This window comes from Podarcis gaigeae (assembly GCF_964106915.1).
Source record: "Podarcis gaigeae genome assembly, chromosome: 7".
NCBI classification, from domain to species: domain Eukaryota; kingdom Metazoa; phylum Chordata; class Lepidosauria; order Squamata; family Lacertidae; genus Podarcis; species Podarcis gaigeae.
In genome coordinates, this window is record NC_139683.1 from 7,553,709 (window position 1) to 7,572,806 (window position 19,098).

At 43.6% G+C, this 19,098-nt stretch overlaps 3 protein-coding genes across 5 annotated transcripts; all 3 read right to left on the reverse strand.

Annotated features, from left to right (window-relative positions):
- Positions 1-745: 745 nt before the first annotated feature.
- LOC310849232 (mas-related G-protein coupled receptor member H-like) lies at positions 746-13,838 on the reverse strand. 3 transcript variants are annotated; one of them, XM_083749376.1, is made up of 3 exons: positions 13,813-13,838; positions 3,449-3,636; positions 746-2,261 (listed from the first exon to the last, which is right to left on the reverse strand). In XM_083749376.1, the coding sequence occupies exon 3, from the start codon at positions 2,212-2,214 to the stop codon at positions 1,231-1,233; it is 984 nt and encodes a 327-aa protein (XP_083605502.1). In that variant the 5' UTR covers positions 2,215-2,261; positions 3,449-3,636; positions 13,813-13,838; the 3' UTR covers positions 746-1,230. The 3 variants fall into 3 exon arrangements, with proteins under 3 accessions (XP_083605502.1, XP_083605501.1, XP_083605503.1); XM_083749375.1 differs by lacking the exon at positions 13,813-13,838 and adding an exon at positions 3,782-3,858; XM_083749377.1 differs by lacking the exon at positions 13,813-13,838 and having other exon boundaries at positions 746-2,258; positions 3,449-3,730.
- Positions 6,388-9,820, reverse strand: LOC310849233 (mas-related G-protein coupled receptor member H-like). The gene is made up of 2 exons (XM_083749378.1): positions 9,659-9,820; positions 6,388-7,935 (listed from the first exon to the last, which is right to left on the reverse strand). Exon 2 carries the CDS (start codon positions 7,889-7,891, stop codon positions 6,908-6,910), a length of 984 nt encoding a protein of 327 aa, XP_083605504.1. The 5' UTR covers positions 7,892-7,935; positions 9,659-9,820; the 3' UTR covers positions 6,388-6,907.
- A 3,822-nt stretch (positions 13,839-17,660) lies between the features above and the next one.
- Positions 17,661-18,587, reverse strand: LOC310849248 (mas-related G-protein coupled receptor member H-like; the record flags this gene model as incomplete). The annotated part of the gene is made up of 1 exon (XM_083749402.1): positions 17,661-18,587. The coding sequence occupies one exon, from the start codon at positions 18,585-18,587 to the stop codon at positions 17,661-17,663; it is 927 nt and encodes a 308-aa protein (XP_083605528.1).
- Positions 18,588-19,098: the final 511 nt, after the last annotated feature.

Below are 19,098 nucleotides of genomic sequence, written 5' to 3' on the forward strand. Positions count from 1 at the left end.
CTATTGCTAAATAAACGCTGCTGGCAAGAAGCTTTGGGGAAGAGGTAGGTTAAATCTTGCTCCCCTCGTGTGCACCAGTTGCATGTGAGTTGGGGTCAGGGGCAGAAAAAGCATCTGATATGTCCAGCTGCAATTGCATGACATCACCTCGAAGTTCTCTGTGTTTACTTTTAGTCAGGGTGAAGCAAAGAGTCTCATGCAAAGTGCTCTCAGTGTGTTTGATTAATAGTGCTCTGATGTTGCCTTCCACCAATGCAGAGCCATAGCTGGTGGGGGGGGGGAGGTTTACGCCAGGACTTTTGCCCTGGGTGAAATATCCAAGGGGTACCATTGATGCTCCTAGCCTGCCAGTCATTTTATTGTCTAGGCTTTAGAACAGTTCTCCCTGCAGCTCTGTGTGTGAGAGACCGAGAGTGGGAATGTAGGGTGGGGAGAAGACTCTTTCCAAATCCTTTCCCTCCTTCCTTTCCCCCCACCCAGATTCTGGACTTCTCTCTGTCGCAGCCTCTTCCTGCTCACTAAACCCTGTTACTTCTTCAGCTTCCAATACCACCACCACCACCTCCTCCTCCTCCTCATCCTCCCAGTCTCCTCCCTCTCACCACTCATCGTTGTCCCACCACCAATCCCCTGGCTCTGAGTCTTCTTCCCTGGGGGTTTTCAGCTGGTGCCTCCCACCACTTCTCTGCCCCCACCCAGTCCATGACAGCATTTTACAACAGCAATGCAAACAAGTGTAGGCATGTTACAGCTAGATGCAAACTTGTATTAGAAACGGTGGCTTACAAAGCAATGCAAGGGGTGATTATACATACAAGATTACAGTATATCAAATATAGATGAAGGGTTTTTGTACATTCATGATTCTGGTAACTAGTTGTAAAACAGAGAGACATGGTTTTGATGGTATAGCATGCTTTGCTTCATAACTCTACAAGACTTAGAATAATTAAGAGCTTCCAAGTTCATCTAGTACACCCACCTGCTGAAATTCTAAACACATCCTGGAATCAATAGCCCACACTGAATACAGGTCAAGAAAAGTACTGGTAATGGAAACCAAAATTACACAGGTATGCTTCAAAGAAACTAGGATTATAAATCTTTTGGAGCCATCAAAACTTAATCTCAGCAGTGGAATACAAATATACACTTGTTTACTTGGTAGGAGCTAGAACAACTTATAGTAACCAGAGTGGTGTAGCTATAAGTTGTACTCTTTCAAAGCCATCACAAGGGACTTAAAGCACAGGTCTCCACTTCCTCTGTAGGGTTTTCTTCTTCCTTGAAAATATTTTGGAGTATGGCTTTTATGCCCTTCACTTGCCCGCCTCTCTTTCGTCTCCCAAACACAAAATAGAGCAAAGGGTTAACACTGCTGTTCAGAGTGGCGCACAAGTAGCCATATTGCAATCGATGCAAAGTTGGAATATGGAAAACATAATGGCCAATGTAAAAGGCATTCAGTGGAAAAGAAAGAAAGATAAAGAAGAAAAGAGTAAGGAGGATGACTATAATGAGCTTGCCCCGCTTCTGCTGTTGTGTTTTAAAGCAGACCTTGATGAACAAGATCAATGTGGAGACAGTTATTAGTGGGAGACAAAAGAAGCCATTCTCAATGTACTGGTAGAGTCTTACGGAACCATGATACTCTTTAAGAGCCAGGTAGAGAATGAAATGTGTTCCAGGGAGAAAGAAAGAAAGCACCCATATAAAGGCACACAAAACAATGGACAAACGTGGTGGTCGGTGGCAGCCATACCAAACTGGGAAAAGTACAGACACACACCTGTCAATGCTGATGGCCGTCAGCAGAAACTGACCCGCGTTGTACATGAATTGGAAAATATCTTCGAAGAATTCAAACGCAACACCCTCATCCTGTTTGCGATTCTGAAGCCAGCGTATTTCTAGAATAAGGTCCACAGCAAGTAAACCAAAGTCTGCAACGGCGAGGTTCAAGATGTACGTGGTGAAGGGGGTCCTCTTAATACGGAATCCAAGCAGCCAGATGACAATTCCATTCCCCAAACATCCCAAAATGCACACTATAATTATTGATACACACACTATATACATTGTTACTGTCTTGTATACAAATTCTGGATCATCATTACTGTGGCTACTGTTGGGGTAAGCACTTGCGTTGAAGGCTGCATAATATTTCTCTCCAGCATTCAAAGGGGACAGGGATGTTGGGCTGAAGATGGCCATTGTGCTCAACCTTTGCTTTTGTGTATCGTCTGGTGTGGATAGTCCTGCTGGAAGACATGGGGAAAAAGTGGGATTGATAAAAAGTAACACGTTCATTGGGACGCAGGTGGTGCTGTGGTCGAAACCACAGCGCCTAGTGCTTGCCGATCAGAAGGTCAGTGGTTCCAATCCCCCCGAAGGGGTGAGCTCCTGTTGCTCGGTCCCTGCTCCTGCCAACCTAGCAGTTTGAAAGCACGTCAAAGTGCAAATTGATAAATAGGTTCCTGTGCGCTGCTCTGGTTTGCCAGAAGTGGCTTAGTCATGCTGGCCATATGACCCAGAAGCTGTACACTGGCTCCCTCAGCCAGTAAAGTGAGATGGGTGCTGCAACCCCAGAGTTTTCTGCAACTGGACCTAACGGTCAGGGGTCCCTTTACCTTTAACACATTCATTGGAGTCAACAGAGAGACCATGTCAAGAAGGGGCCAGATTGCCAGCAGAAGCAGTGAGAGTAGGGGAAAGAAAAGTAGTATTCAAGGCTGGGTAATATGCCCACAAGCTTTGGCTGGCTGGCTCACTAATTAGTAAGAATATATATAACCCCAGTACATGACCCGGAAGTGTCTTCGGACAGCGCTGGCCCCTGGCCTCTTAAGCGAGATGGGTGCGCAACCCCAGAGTCAGTCACTAAACTAGGCTAAACTTTCCAAGCTGGCTGCTTTGTGTTGTTTGTATGTTGTTAGCAAATTCTAATGCTTCTGCTGCTGATAGTAATAATTCTTAGCAATGAGAACAGAATAAAAATATATTTTAAAAATGCAAAATGTTCTGGATTTCTTTTTCTTTTTTTAAGGATGGGAGAAGAATTAATTTGGAAAGGTTAGAAAGGAAATAAAAGCTGGGCAAATGACAACAAACACTTTCTAATAGACAGCATTTGCAAAAGCGTCCTGCATTTTAAAAAATTAAGACTTTACCACCTTACCCCAAGTACGGTGATTGGAGAGTTTTGGGTAAGGCGATAAGACTTTTAAGCTGGACCTGCAGATCTCAACAATTAAAACAATAATTAATTTGATTTTGGGTAAAGGCACATAGATTTATTTTGTTTAGGATAAAGATGAAGAGGTCAAGCCAAAAGCTTTAGAGGAAATACTGGCTTTGAGAAGGGGAGTGGAGAAAAAGAATGGAAAGTGATCTCTGAGATGAGAAAATTGTGCCATCAGGAAAAGAACCTCTACAAAACATTTCCTACCTTATTCCAACCACAGATGTTTGCTCACAAGGTTTGAGATGTTCTCTGATGCCTCTAGGATATCAGTTGATATCTCTTCTCTGTGTTCAAAATAAAATACTCATCCAGAAGTCAGCACACATTTTGAGCAGAGAATGTCGAATGGAAGAGTTGTTTGTTCAGCAAGTGTGGGGCAGATAACGGAAATCCTGTTAACAAGTGCAAATCCATTAGTTGGTGGCCAACTTAGCCATGGATTGTCTTTTGCTCCCTGATACTTCAAGAATCTCCTGTGAGTGTGTGTTCCTTTATAACTTACAAAAACCTCAGGTGATTTATGCACTTTATACTTACAAGTGTTTCCAGGGTCACAACTGATAGTAAAATTTGACATTTGGATTCCGGACAATCAACTGTCAGATGAACTTTAGTACTGGACACTGCGAGATCAATAGCTCAAGTGAACTTTACTCCAGTAAACATGCAATTTCTTCTTTAGCCAATTTTTGCATGTGCCTAAGGGAGGGAGAAGTGGATTTAGAGCGAACTGTTTCTATGTCATGCCCTTTGCCAGACCCCAAGAAGACATATTGGGCAAATGCTGAGATTTGAGAAATGCTGAGATGCAGCAATCATTAGCTGAGATTCCTGCATTGCAGGGGGCTGGACCAGATGACCTTTGGGGTTCCTTTCAACTTTACAGTTCTATGATTCTATGAAATGTGCCATAACATTTTAACCACAAATTGCCAAGCTAACTCTTTTAGAAGGTAAACATTCTAGTGTGGTCGAAGGCTGAAATATATACAGAGAGACAAATGGCTGGGTTGGATAAGGTCCATTTCATTAAATGTTAGACGTAAACCTGCACAGAAGAGTTGTAGGTGAGGGAACTGACTATGATTAAGAAATCCCATATCTATTAGGGCAAACAAACCCCTGCTGGGTCAATGGCAAGGCTATCTTCTTACCCCAGCCAAAGTAGGTTCTGTGCCAACAACCACCCAAAAGTCAACTATTAAGAATAAACCAGGTACTGGCTAAGGCTACTGTCTGGTGCTAGTACAAAGTCCACAAGACCTAACCAGCCATAGGTCATGGGTTTATCATGGCCTGAATAATATTTCACCAAGTCTGCTGCTCAAAATGGTCACCAGGCCAATGCCCTCAGACAGACCCTCCAAGTGTCCCTATTTTCCAGGGACAATCCTAGGTTTACAGATGACGTCCCAGTTTCTGATTTGATCCCAGAATGTCCCACTTTTCCTTAGGACGTCCCTATTTCCATTAGATAAATATTGGAGGGCATGGAGTTATGAGATCCCCAAGGCATGGAAATAAGTAACTATACAACCTTTAGAAGACTTCTGAAGGAAGCCCTGTATAGGAAGGGCAGTGTATTAAAAAATAATAATTAATTATTTATGTTTTATATATGTTGGAAGCTGCACTGTCAGATGTGTGGGGCATTATTATTATTATTATTAGTGCTTTTTTCTTAAAAAAATGTTTAGGGGTGCTCTCATTTTGATTCAAGGAAATCACCATTTTACAGTTCAAATCAAGAAAAATAAATACAGTAAATGGACAAAAGTACAAAGATTCACAAAATGTTTAGGGGTATGCATCCCCCTGCATCCCCCCAGAAAAAAGCGCTGATTATTATTATTGAATCGAACGTTCCTATTTTGATCAGTGAAATATTCAAGGGCAAGCTCAGTGTGCTGAAGCCAAGCCTCCTCTAAAATGGCTGCCACCGGGCTCTATAGCCAAAGTTGGTCTAAAATATCATGGCCACCAGCAGACCTAATGGGGAAGGGCAGGTGGCTGATGCACTCACTCAAATCTGAGACAGAGATGACCGTGGAGTCCTAACCTGCAACACTCTTGGCACAAAAGGAGGCAACTGATAACCAACTGCCCACAGGAGGGCGGAGGAGGCCCAAGACAAACCAGCTACCAAGTGGTTAGCTCTGTGGCATGTGTGCTGCCTAAGTCCCACATTGTCCTTTCGACCAAGCTGCTCAGCAGCGGCTCACATGCCTGAAAGTCACAGAGCAGGAGAAGGTAGTCCAGCTCAAGGCTTGCCTATCTGCCAACTCAAAAAGTTTCCTGCCAGCTTCCCACGCTAAATGGAGCTCAAACGCCCCAAGAGACATCAGAAGTAAAAACAGAACAGTGGAGTCAGTAATTTTGAATAGCTATTTTATTAGCAAGCAGATACCTATATAAGTACAACGTCCATCAAACACCATTTAACACTCTAACTGAATAAGCTAAGAGACTGACTTGTTCTCAATAGTCCATTCATCCTAAAGATAAATTACTATATCCCAGCAGTGAGTGCACATGCAAATGGTGCTTCAGAATAGGACAGAGGAGGGTGTATGGAAACGAGGCAGGTCTGTGTGCAAGGGAGAGTTGAAAAAAGGAGGAAAGAAGAGGTTGAACATGATACTGGTGTGCTTTGCAAAGGAGGCCATGCAATAAGAAGAGGGGAAGGCTTGTTTGTTTGCCAACCTTCATCTGAGTATCACAGGGTAGTTTAAAGTATAAAAACACAAAAAATACATAAGATAATGACACACAAAACGATACCCCCCTACATACACAATTTAAAAGGCCATAGATTGTTTAACTAGTCAAAGGTCTGGGAAAAGAAGAATGATCCCTCCCTCTGGGGACCTGATGATTCCTGGGGAGAAGATTCAACAAGTGGGGAGCCATCACAGAAAAGGTTCGTTTTCATGTTGCCACTCTCTGGACTGCTCAAGGGGGCGGTAAACAAAGAAGGACCTGATTATGATTTCAGGGTCCCGGTTGGTTCATATGGGGAGAGGTGGTCCTTGAGGTATTGCAGTTATGGGCTGTTGTTTCTTTTTTCCTTTTAAATCCTGTATCTGGATGCTGCTATAGAGGCCCTCAACCTCTTATTTATGTTCCTCTATGTGCACTCTGTGAGCAGGATGTGCACTCTATGAGCAGGATGGAGCACATCCTAAGAGTTCCTCTTCTTCTCTCCAGCTTCTCTCAAATTTCCTCTTTCTGCATTCGGCACAGAAATGGGTTGATCTCTGTGAAATGGAGACTAGAGGGGGGGAAGGAAGATGGTGGAGGGGAAAGGGGTGAATGTGAAAATTGGGGTGCTAAGGGGCTTACAACAAAGAGGGGAGGAGGATGCATGGGGATGAGGTTGAGAGCAGGAACAATAAAAGGGTGGAGAATAGGAGGGGGAGATGTGTGAAAGAAGGAGGTGCACCTCTACTTATCTATCCCCTGCCCCGTTCCTCGGTTCCTCTCTCAGCTGGTTTCATGGTATAGCCCCAATTCCTGCAGAGGCAAGTGGGAACCATCTTGAAGAGGCAAGCTCAATGTAGGTCACTGCAAATCATACCATATTCTTTGAAGAAATGGAAGGTGAATCTTGAGCACAGGGGCTAAGAATGTGCGATTGCATGATTGATAAATCTTTTGGAGCCATCATAACTTAGTTTCAGCAGAGGGTGCCACTTCATCTGGATGGCTTTCTTCCTCTTTGAAAACATTCTGAAGTATGACTTTCATGCTCCTCCTAGGTTTGCCTCTCTTTGGTCTCCCAACCAGGAAGTAGATCAAAGGGTTAACGCTGCTGTTCAAAGTGGCACACAAGTAGCCATATTGTATGCGACACAAAGTTGGCGACTCAAAAATATAATGGCTTATGTAAAAGGCATTCATTGGGAAAGAAAAAGAAAGAAAGAAGAGGAGTGTAAGCAGGATAACCGTGATTAGCTTTCTCCGCCTTATCCGTTGTGTTTTAAAGCAGAACTTGATAAAAAGGATCAAAGTGGAGAAAGTCATGAGTGGGAGGCAAATGAAGCCGTTCACAATATATTGGTAGCGCCTTATATACTTGTGTTCCTTCTTAGCAGTCAGGAAGAGAATGAAGTGAATTCCAGGGAAAATGAAAGAAAATATCCATATCAAGGCACACAAAATGGTAGACAAATGTGGCGGCCGGTGGCATCGATACCAAAGGGGGAACAGGATACAAACACACCTGTCGATGCTGATGGCTGTCAGCAGAAACTGACCAGTGTTGTACACGGATTGGAAAATATCTTCGAAGAATTCAAACACGATGCCTTCATCCTGTTTACGGTTTTGAAGCCAGCGTATTTCTAAAATAAAGTCAACAGCGAGTAAACCAAAGTCTGCAATGGCGAGGTTCAGGATGTATGTGGTGAAGGGGGTCCTCTGAATACGGAATCCAAGCAGCCAGATGACAGTTCCATTCCCCAAGCATCCCAAAATGCAAACTATAATAATCGATACACACACTATATACATTGTTACTGTCCTATATATAAATTCTGGGTCATCATTACTGTGGCTGTTGTTGGAAAAAACACTTGCATTGGATGTTCCATAATATTTCTCTCCAGCATCCAAAGCGTACAGGAGCGTTGGGCTGAAACTCGCCATTGTGTTCAACTTTGGCTTTTGTGTTTCGTCTGGTGTAGAGATTCCTGCTGGGAGAAGTGCGAGAAAAGGTCACGTTAGCCTTTTGCTAACAAGGTGAACAAACCTTTTCAGTCTAGTCTTTCTTGCTTCAGTCTGAGAAACCACTCTTAGGGTGAAGCCTCAGCGCCTAGGACTTGCCGATCGAAAGGTCGGCGGTTCGAATCCCTGCGGCGGGGCGCGCTCCCGCTGCTCGGTCCCAGCGCCTGCCAACCTAGCAGTTCGAAAGCAGCTCCGGGTGCAAGTAGATAAATAGGGACCGCTTACCAGCGGGAAGGTAAACGGCGTTTCCGTGTGCGGCTCTGGCTCGCCAGAGCAGCGATGTCACGCTGGCCACGTGACCCGGAAGTGTCTCCGGACAGCGCTGGCCCCTGGCCTCTTAAGTGAGATGGGCGCACAACCCCAGAGTCTGTCAAGACTGGCCCGTACGGGCAGGGGTACCTTTACCTTTTACCTTATTTGTTTCTGCACATGTTTCTGCACAAACCACTCCAAGCTGAAATATTCCTAGGATGTTCAGTTCATAGTTAGTTCATACAAACAATTCTGTCCTGTTCTTAACACATGGCTGACCACATACATGGCTTAATACATGGCTGACACCTGCTACTCGTCTGTCGCTTATTTCAACCCAACAATGCTTCTTATTATACCTTCTCCAGTTAAAGTTGCATTTTCAGAAAGACACATACAGACAATAAAGTTATCCTACCACTTTCCATTGTTTCATTTTTCTACCCCATTGATTGCAGAGGACATGAAGCTAACCCTGTTGGACTTGCTGGCCTACTATGAATGTGGCCAGCCAGGGCAGTAAAGGAGGCAAGATAGGTGAATGAATGGAAGGTTCTGAAACAGAAATCATGCAGTGATAGGTGACAGTTTCACTCTTGCTGTCAATGTCTCCTTTCAAATAGTAAAAATTAGTTTTCTTTTCACCCTCTTAAGAAGTGTGTGTGTTGTTTTTGCTTGTTTGCATTTCATAATATTCTGGTTCTAGTAGAGTTCAGTTTTTTTCCTCTGTAAGCAGTGAATTTTCTCCCTTTAATAGTATCCTAGTTCTATACTTGTAACCCGAAAGCCAGCTCTTTTTTTTGCACTTAATCAACTGCACAAAGTTGAACTGGAATGGGAGTGCCCCATCCATCTCAAGATGTCCCTTCAAAAAATACCCAAACACAGCAATATCACTGGGGAAAACATGGGGACTGCAAGGGTGACAGTCACCATCCTGCCGTGACTTTGATCCATGGGGAAATATCAGAGGAACACACTGTTTAAATGACGACAGCAGAGAAGGCAATTTGGAAAGGAAGAGATGGATATGAGCAAAGTGTGAGCCAGTGTGGTGTAGTGGTTAAGAGCGGTAGTCACGTAATCTGGGGAACCGGGTTCGAGTCTCCGCTCCTCCACATGCAGCTGCTGGGTGACCTTGGGCCAGTCACACTTCTCTGAAGTCTCTCAGCCCCACTCACCTCGCAGAGTGTTTGTTGTGGGGGAGGAAGGGAAAGGAGATTGTTAGCCGCTTTGAGACTCCTGAAGGGGAGTGAAAGGCGGGATATCAAATCCAAACTCCTTCCTTCCTCCAAAGGCATTTGGAAATACCGTAATTTCCCTACATTCTGGATGGAGGTGAAGAGGTTAATTAAGCCCAAAGCTTTTGTCTTTAAGATGGGGTGTGGAGGAAGGGAGAATGTAATGTGGCCTCAAAGAAGAGGAAGAATGTCCTACCTTAATTCCAATCACAGATGTTTGCTCTCTTAGAATTCTAAGGTCTGAGCCAGTATTTCTTCTCTGTTTTCAAAACAAGTTGCCGATCCAGATGTCAGCACTCAGCACTGAGCAGAGAACATCAGATAGACTATCATGTTGGTTCAGCAAGGGTGGGGCAGGTAATTGATAAAATGTGCAAATCTATTAGCTGGTGTTTCAAAAAAAAAAAAAAGGGCGAGGTTAGCTGGTGTTTCAAAAATAAAAAAAAAGAAGGCAAGTGTCAGGGAACTGCCATCGGGAAGGCAGGTGGTGGAAGGGCTCACGGAGGCTAGGAGAGACTCGGCAGCAGAGGAGGGAACCAGCAGGGGGAGAGAGGCAGCTCCAAGGGAAAGTGAGTCGGAGGGATGGCTCAGGGAGACTTCCAGCGAAAACAGTGGAGAAGTTTCAGAACCTCCTATAAGTACACCCACTCCTCGCCGGAAACTGTCGCGCCGAGAATTCCGAAGACGCGTTTCCGTTAAGGAGCTTTTATGTTGGAAGAGATTCCGCAAACGCCCACTGTCAGATTCTGCCAGCGATTGAGGGAGTAATGTTTAAGGGGCTCCGCTATAGACAGAGCTTTAACAACCAGGCCCAAGCTCTGAGGGACTAAGCTTTTACGCACAAGCAGCTAATCATCCCATCACAGCGAGGTTAGGGTTAACTTTCTTTCCCGGGATGCATCAGCAATCCCCTGTGTGCGCTTCAAATTGTTTTGGTTGTAACATAGCAAAGCCTCAGAAGATATTTGCAGCTTGTACTTGCAGATGTTTCAAGCTTAGTGGCATGTTGCATTAATAGTCAGATTCTGTACTGAATCAGCGATGATAATGGAGCTTTTCAATCTGTTGCATCTTCAGGCAGAGCTGTAAAAGGCTGTTGCCAGAAATCCTGGAGTACTCCTGTCAATCAGTGTTAACAGCACTGAACTAGAACCATAGAGTGGTAGAGTTGGAATGGATCCCAAGGCCCATGTAATCCAATCCCCTGTGATGCAGGATAAAGCGTGTTCTCCTTCATGGAGAGCACATGTTGCGGTGGGGGCCGCCAGGACACTCCAAAGTTGTGGGGCGGGCTAATTGATCGTTGACCACTGATGCGATTGGGCTTGCCTTGTTGTTGGGATGAAGTTAATGTTGCCATTTGTTGATTGACAGCCAGAAATGCTAAAACTCCTTGCACGAGGGCTTCCTCTTTTCGCCCGTGCATCAGATTGCCTGCCCCCCCCATATTTAGGGTTGTTCGCTTTGACCTTGCTATCAGTGGCGTAGCGTGGGTTGTCAGCAAGTAATTTGCGCCCCCTAACCCATGGATTTGCGCCCCCTAACCCTAGCCCCCAGATGTTGTGCACGGTGCGGCCAGGCCCCCCTGCACCCCCCACACTACGCCACTGCTTGCTATGCCTGTCATGGTGTCGTCTGCTCTTGGGGCAGGGGCCCGGTAGGAATTTTGTCCATCTGGCTGATTGGCTGGGGCCATTTGGTTTTTGCCTACTGCGTAGCAAATCGTCACAACTTGTAAGGTTGTGGTTAGGCATTGGTTTATGGTTTGCTTGGTTGAAGGGCATGGATTGGCTGTGCCTGCCCCTCTAATGCTGCTGCTGCAAGGGATTCCGTTAAAGGAATCAGGGGCTAACTATTGCTTGTTCACTCTGTCAAGGGGGCTCGGGCCATAGCAGTGAGCTCCTGGTTGCATTGGGGAGGGCAGGTTCCCTGCTCCATCACTATCCCCAAGTGTATTCCCCTTTACTGACTTTCACAGGCATGCGGAATGTCAGTCTGTCCCCCATGGGGAGACAGATAGTTGCAACCAATGCCTAAGCAACCACTCACATTTTTTGTATTTTAATAAAGCTGTGGCCAAAATTATGCCAAAAACCTTAAACAAAAATTTCTGTGTGATGTGTGAGTTACTGGGGTGGCCTTGGGGACCTCGACATGCAACTAGATGGAGTAATAAGTTTAACTTAGTATAAAGCAGCTTTCCTATGTTCCCACATTCACAGACTCGCACATATACATACCTTAAGAATTGAGCTGTGGACATAATGGAAGCCAAAACAGACTGAAGGAGAGATCAGGACAAAGGAGAGATCAGGGCTTTTCAGCAAATGTTGCTTTTGAAGAGAAGTGTAACGAAAGAGAAAGAGAGAGAGGCGGAGGCAGCACAGAGAAGGAGAAAAAAGCAGGAAGGAAAGATTTCATTCATCAGTGCCAGCCCATTAAAATTGCTGCTTTAAAAGGATTCCAAATGATACTGCAAAAGCTTTCTTGCTGCCTTGTTAAAACACCAGTTCCTGATTACACACTCACATTGCTGTAATTCTATCCCTGCAAGCAGCTGCTTTATGATCTTGCCCAATTTTATATACCCTACATCTGGGATGAAAGAAGACTGAAGGATTTCAAGCCTCAAACATCCTACTTCCAACCAATCGTTTGATCACAGATGAGAACAGACAGGTTTGAGATATTCAGAACTTCACACAAGACTCCCCTCTCACAAGTGTGTTGCATGCCAAATGTAACATGATCATATACTTGAGTTGGCAGAAACACACACACACCATAATAACATGGACTTGGTTCCTTAGAGCATGCAAAGGTTCCAGGTTCAGTCTTAGAATTTTCAGGTAGGGCTGGGAGAATACCAAGCAGTGATGGGAGTATCTTCAATTGTGTCTGTCTCCATGTGCGCCCATTGTTTTGTCTAGTCCTATAGGATTATGCGGCACACTTGGTTGACAATGTAGTAGGGTTCTATATTGGGAATCTCCCCCCCCCCCCATGCCAACAAAACTTACTGCAGTCAGCTGAAGGCAAGCAACCATGCTCTGGGCTCCCCACAACGTCTCTCACTGCCAACAAAAACTAATAAATGAATGGGGGGGGGGAAATCTGCCCACACGACGGTGACACAAACCTTGCACATACATTATGTCAAATAATGAAAGCTTTCTACCCCCTTCTTCCCCCCCCCATGCCTCTCTTCTCTCCCATCTTCATACGGCCTATAACATTAGTGTCTCCCATTGAAAGGACTCTATGAACTGAAAGCAGAGGTGCCGCATATATTTTTGTTAGCCAAAGAAATCTTAATAAAAGCAATTTTTAAAAATCTGGGCAAGCCGCTAACAGTCAGTATAGACAATATTGAGCAAGATGGACCAGTCATCTGACTAAGTTTTGTTGCTGTCTACTTTCACCACCCACAGAAGTTCAGGGGCTGAGTGCAAGGAGAGATAACTTCTGTGTTGCACACACTAAGTTGTGATATTCCCTCCCTACACAGATGCATGTGGTACCTTCATTATGCACATTTTACCATGTACAGATCCTGCACCTCTTTATCCTGGCCTTTGACACCTGAAAGTCTGGTATCAGGTGCTTTTAACATGCTTTATTAATAGTGCTCTACCACAAATGCTTTCAGTGAAAAGTCTGTTTGATCCAGATGAATACATTTATGCAGTACTGATATTAATATAAACATTTGAAATCATTAATCAAGAAACAGACGGGTCTACAGGATGACAGTCAAGTTGGATCGCTGTTGAGTTTCACAATTAATATTGCTTTTGCAGTACTTTGTTCTTCGATTCAGGAAGTTTACCTTTCTCTAAACTCTCATTCTTATCCCAACTAATTGTTGCATTAAAACAATAATATCGTAATAAGACAATCTCTTTCATGCATGAATCATATAATTCATATTACATCATGAATCACATTACAGGATCTCCAGATAGCCATTCTTACTGCTCACAGAGTGTTTGTTGTGGGGGAGGAAGGGAAAGGAGAATGTTAGCCGCTTTGAGACCCCTTAAAGGGAGTGAAAGGCGGGATATCAAATCCAAACAACTCTTCTTCTTCTTCTTCTTCTTCTTCTTCTTCTTCTTCTTCTTCTTCTTCTTCTTCTTCTTCTTCTGCATAACCATAGTATAGAGCAAGCATCACAATCTAAAAACATCACTCAGCAGTTGAAAAAATAAAATAAGTGGACATCTCTGAAGCTCTTCAGACATATACACTTTATGGTAAATACATTTGTTTGAAAGAAAGAAAAAGCTGAAAGGAGCATGCACTATAATCAGAAGAGAAATGCAGTTTCTGATTACTTTGAAGACATCATACCAGGTTTTGCTCCTGGACCTCTAGCTCCTCTGTATCTTCCTTCTCCTTCAAAAGAATCTGGAGTATGACCTATGTGTTCTGCTTAGATCAACCCCTTATCTTTCTTCCAAACAGGAAACACATCAGTGGATGAAATATGATATTTAGACAGCTGCATAAGAACTAAAAACGTGTAAGAGCTGAATGAAGAAATGATCAGTTAAGAAAAACAAAATTAACGGGAAAGCTAAGTTAAGGAAGAAACAGAGTACAAGCAGAATGGCTGCCTCTTCTGTTGTCCTCTCAAAGATAGTTTTATGAACAGGATAAGAGTGGAGATAGTCCTTAGTGAGAGGCCACACACAGTGCTATTTTTTCTAGACAAAGAGGTGCCAGAACTCGCCATGAATGCCTCTCTTGTTCTCTTATAATAGAAATGGCGCCCACCTGCGAGGTGCCAGAACTGAGTTCCAATAAATTCTGGTGGAAAGAAAGCCCTGACCACATTTGAAATAAAATTTAACCCACTTTTCAGAAGAGACACGGAGGAGGCACTAGAGAAGTCTTCGTTCTTCTCCTGACCTGTAGATCACTGCTATAGTAACTTCATCAGGATAAATCCCTTTATCGATATTAGTTATACCTTGATTTTACATTTCCATGCTTAAGCTGCTTAGCAGAATCATGGATACACAACCCAAAACCCAGGATATCAGATATTGTACAGGTACAATTTCAGATGGTGCCACAGATAGAGCTTCTCTCTGTGTTTGATGGAGATAATAAAAGCACGGCGTGTAAAGAACTTGAAACATTTTTTCTTGGTAACTGAATGTTTTATTATTATTTATTATTCTGTATTATTATTATTATTAATCTGTTGTACAAAATTGGAAAACTACAGGATTTTTGTGATGCTCTTGCATAAGAAATGTATGGAAGACTAATCCTTCTGAGAAGATTACATACTACTTTAAGGCCCTGAAAAGATTGGCTAAAGGTATTCCATTTCAAGATATATGGCAGCATTTTATTACATGTGTAAACATGCATCTTTTACATCAACAGCTCCCAACATTAAAACTTTGGGATTCCTAAATCTACTGGATTTATTTCATGAAGCAATATGCTACTATACATTTCCCCTGTTATTAAGATTATTACTTTTGTTAAATACAAATGCATTAATTAAAAAAAAAACACCACTCACATATATACATACAAGATTACAACCTAAGAATCATCATAACAAAATCCGTTCGGCAAACTGGAAAGTGGGAAAGATATCCCTCCGTTACTGACATTTTCTGAGTTGGCAGAGTTTGCATAGCAGCATCAGTGGAAAATGGAGGGAAAATTGGCAGTGTCCCCCCACCCAACTCCATTATTCCTTGTATTTTTCTTCCTGTGTTTAGTCAGTCATGGTGCTTCTCCTTGCACAAATATCCTGCCATTCTTCTCCATCTCCTCAGTTTAAAAATGGTTCAAACTCTCAATGATCATCTGCTGCATGGTTTACTGAGGCACTTTCCTCTCTGGGCTTCCTCACTGTTATCCAAAACTTGGCTGCCTCAACTATTTACATCTCCGGCCATTCGCACCTTCTGTTGTCTCTCCCTGATTCCCTTCCACAGCTTCCCAGTCATTTCCACCATGGGTAAAACTCTGTATCCCTGTATCTGGATCTGAGCCGGTCTATAAGACAGTCACATGTGAACCTCTATGCTAGTAAAAGCCATATTATATTTGGAACGGGACCCAAAAGCAAGAGCAAAACTAGAAGCAACTTTGGAGACAGAGCGCAAAATGCGATTGAAGAGATTTCTCAAAGGGTTTCTGTGTGTCCCTAGGTTGTCAGGGGGCTTTTCCAGAGGTGTAGTTCACATCTGGTATCTTTCCCTTGAAGGGAATCAAAATGATTTTGACATGACTCAGAAGGCTCCTTGGGAAGGTTCTTTTTTTAAAAACATACCGTAGTTATTTTTCTCATGGCATGGGTTTTGTATCAAATGCTGTTGTCACCACAGAAAACACTCAAATCTAATCTGTATAGATCAAAACTTCCTGGCATTTAACAGCCAAGAGCATGTGCCCAGTATAGCATGTTCTTGATTCTGTTTGGTTTTATGGTGAATTATTATTATTGTATTGTCTATATTGTGTGTAGGGGAAGGGATGTAGTTCAGTGCTAGAACATCTGTCTGACTTGCAGAGCATCACAGGTTCAGTCCCTGGCATCTCCAGATAGGGCTGTGAAAGACTCCTGCCAGTCAGCATAGGTGCCAGCTCCAAAATAAAAGATTTGAGGGGACTTGCCCCCCGCAAGGTTGATGGGCATTTCCATTCAAACTGCGGATGTGCACTGCGCCATGTGATTGATAATATGGGGTGGGGCTTGCCTGGTCCCCCACAATATTTCATTCACATTTGCACCCCGCCAGTCAATGTATACAATACACTGAAGGTTGGCGGTTCGAATCCCCATGATGGGGTGAGCTCCCATTGTTCTGTCACAGCTCCTGCCAACCTAGCAGTTTGAAACCACACCAGTGCAAGTAGATAAATAGGTACTGCTGTGGTGGGAAGGTAAACAGAGGTGTTTCCGTGCACTCTGGTTTCCATCACGGTGCTCCGTTACACCAGAAACAGTTTAGTCATGCTGGCCATATGACCTGGAAAGCTGTCTGTGGACAAACGTCGGCTCCCTTGGCCTGAAAGTGATATGAGCGCCACAACCCCATAGTTGCCTTTGATTAGACTTAACAATCCAGGGGTCCTTTACCATTTTTTTTACAACACAGAACTATGTGGTCCAATGGTTGCTTAGCTCTCTTTGCTCCTTTGATATATGATTAGGTGAACTATAAATGCCCTTAATACAGTAAATAAGTTTTCATATGTGGAACTTTTCATGTTTGGACCTACAGTAGGTAGCCAAACCTCACCACCCTTGAACAAGAAAGAAATGTCAGCAGATTTGGGATACATCAGGTCCTCCCTTAAAGAGGGCACATATTATGGTGAAACCTGGAAAACCGGCACCCTGTGTTGTGGGTGAGTATGATTGGTCAGCCATAACACCTGATTGGTAGGTCCCTCGTAGCTGGGTGCAATCTGGCCAATGGGACACAGTCCAAATGGTTCGAGGGACCTATTTATGCCCATGCACGTGACCCGGAGCTCCTTCTTTCTGCACGTACATTGGAACAGCCGCCCACCTCTCCCTACTTTTAGGACTTTGCACTTGACTTTGCTATGCCATCGTGTGTCATCTGCCATTGGGACAGGGGCATGGCAGGAATTTTCCCCACTTGGCTGATTGGCTGCTGCCATTTGGGTTCCGCCTGCCGTGTAGCAAATCATCACAACTTGTAAGGTTGCGGAAAGGCTCTGATTCAGGTGATAGGGATGGGAGAACACTCTCGCCATCCCTCTGTGAAGGGTATTCCATTAAAGGAATCCATGGACTCAATGGTTTGCTCAACCCCTGAGAGGGGGTTGTGCCCGTGCCTGAATCCAGGGGGACATTTGGGTGGCGGAGTTAGCCTGTTCCCAGCTTTCCACTTATCCAGGTGTTCACCCTTGGCTGACCTATGCTGGAACCCTGCATGGCAGGGAGCTAGTTGAACCAGAGCCTATGCAACCGGTCACTTTCTGTAATCAATAAAGTTGTGGCCTAAATTCTGCCAAAAACAAAACAAAAATTTGAGTCATGTGTGAATTTATTTAGGGGGGAGGTTTCTGGGTCTGAACACGCAAATATCTAACTAAGTAGAAACTATAGTGTCTTATCGTAACTAGAGTGATACAGCTAAAACCTGTATTCTTTGGAGTCATCATAAGCGGATTTCAACAGAGGTGGTCTCCACTTACTTTGTAGAGTTTTCTTCTTCTTTGAAAACATTCTGGAGCCTGGCTTCCATGCTCTCCCTAGGCCTGCCTCTTTTCTGTCTCCCAATCAGGAAATATATCAAAGGGTTCACACTGCTGTTCAGAGCAGTGTTTAAGTAGCAATAAGGTAAGGAATAGGGCGCTGGTGAATGAAAAATATAAATGATCATGTAATAGGCATTCAGTGGAAAAGAAAAAAAGATGAAGAAGAACAGAGTAAGCAGGATAACCATTAGTAGTTTCCCCCGCTTTCGTTGTTGTGATTTAAAGCAGACCTTGATAAACAGGATCAGGGTGGAGAAAGTCATGAGTGGTAGGCAAAAGAGGCCATTAAAAGTATACTGATAGTATTTTATGAGATCCTGTTTTCCCTTAAAAGTCAGGCAGACAATGAAGTGAATTCCAGGGAGAACGAAAGAAAACACCCATATTAAGGTACACACAATGGTGGGCAAATGTGGCGGCCGGTGGCATCGGTACCAAAATGGGAACAGGACAGACACACACCTGTCAAGGCTGATAGCTGTCAGCAGAAACTGACCGGCATTGTACACGATTTGGAAAACATCACCAAGGAACACATGCAGAAGGCTCTCATTCAGACCTCCTACAGCCCAAATTACTTCTATAATCAATTCAACTGTGAGTAAGCCAAAGTCAGCAATGGCGAGGTTCAGGATGTACACAGTAAAAGGACTCCTCTTAATACGGAAGCCAAGCAACCAGATGACATTTCCAGTCCCCCAGCACCCCAAAATGCAAATTATAATTATTAATACAAACAAAATATATAGTTCTAATTCATTATACACAATCGATTTTGTGTCATCATTACTGTTGCTGTTGTTGAAAAAAGTAGTTTCATTGTACGAAAGGGACAAAGATGTTAGGTTGAAACTGGTCATCATCTTCAATCTTTGTTTCTGTGCTTCTTCTGGTGTATATATTCCTGTTGGAAGTAAAGAATCAAGGGTGGAATTAGTCTTTGCTAATGTAGCTGAGCAAATGAAGGTTGAATTAAAGCTTTCTGTTTACTCTAGTCTTTCTTGCCTCATCCATTATAGCAATTTCCTAAAATATTGTTGAAGTGAAATAATTATTCCTGGCTTATCTCCAGTTACTGTGGCATTTTCAGGAACACACATCAAAAATAATGGTAATTATTAGCCTAGATGCAATGACAAACCTAGACAGCATCTTAAAAAGCAGCGACTTCACCTTGCCAAACAAAGGTCCGTATAGTAAAGCTATGGTTTTCCCAAAAGTGATGTATGAAAGTCAGAGCTGGACCACAAAGAAGGCTTTGTGGTCCAGAAGAATTGATGCTTTTGAATTATGGTGCTGGAGGAGACTCCTGAGAGTCCCATGGACTGCAAGAAGATCAAACCTATCCATTCTTAAGGAAATCAGCCCTGA

Excerpts from the sequence above, each read along its gene's own strand:
- LOC310849232 (XM_083749376.1), bottom strand. The coding sequence starts at position 2,214 with ATGGCCATCTTCAGCCCAACATCCCTGTCCCCTTTGAATGCTGGAGAG.
- LOC310849233 (XM_083749378.1), bottom strand. The coding sequence starts at position 7,891 with ATGGCGAGTTTCAGCCCAACGCTCCTGTACGCTTTGGATGCTGGAGAG.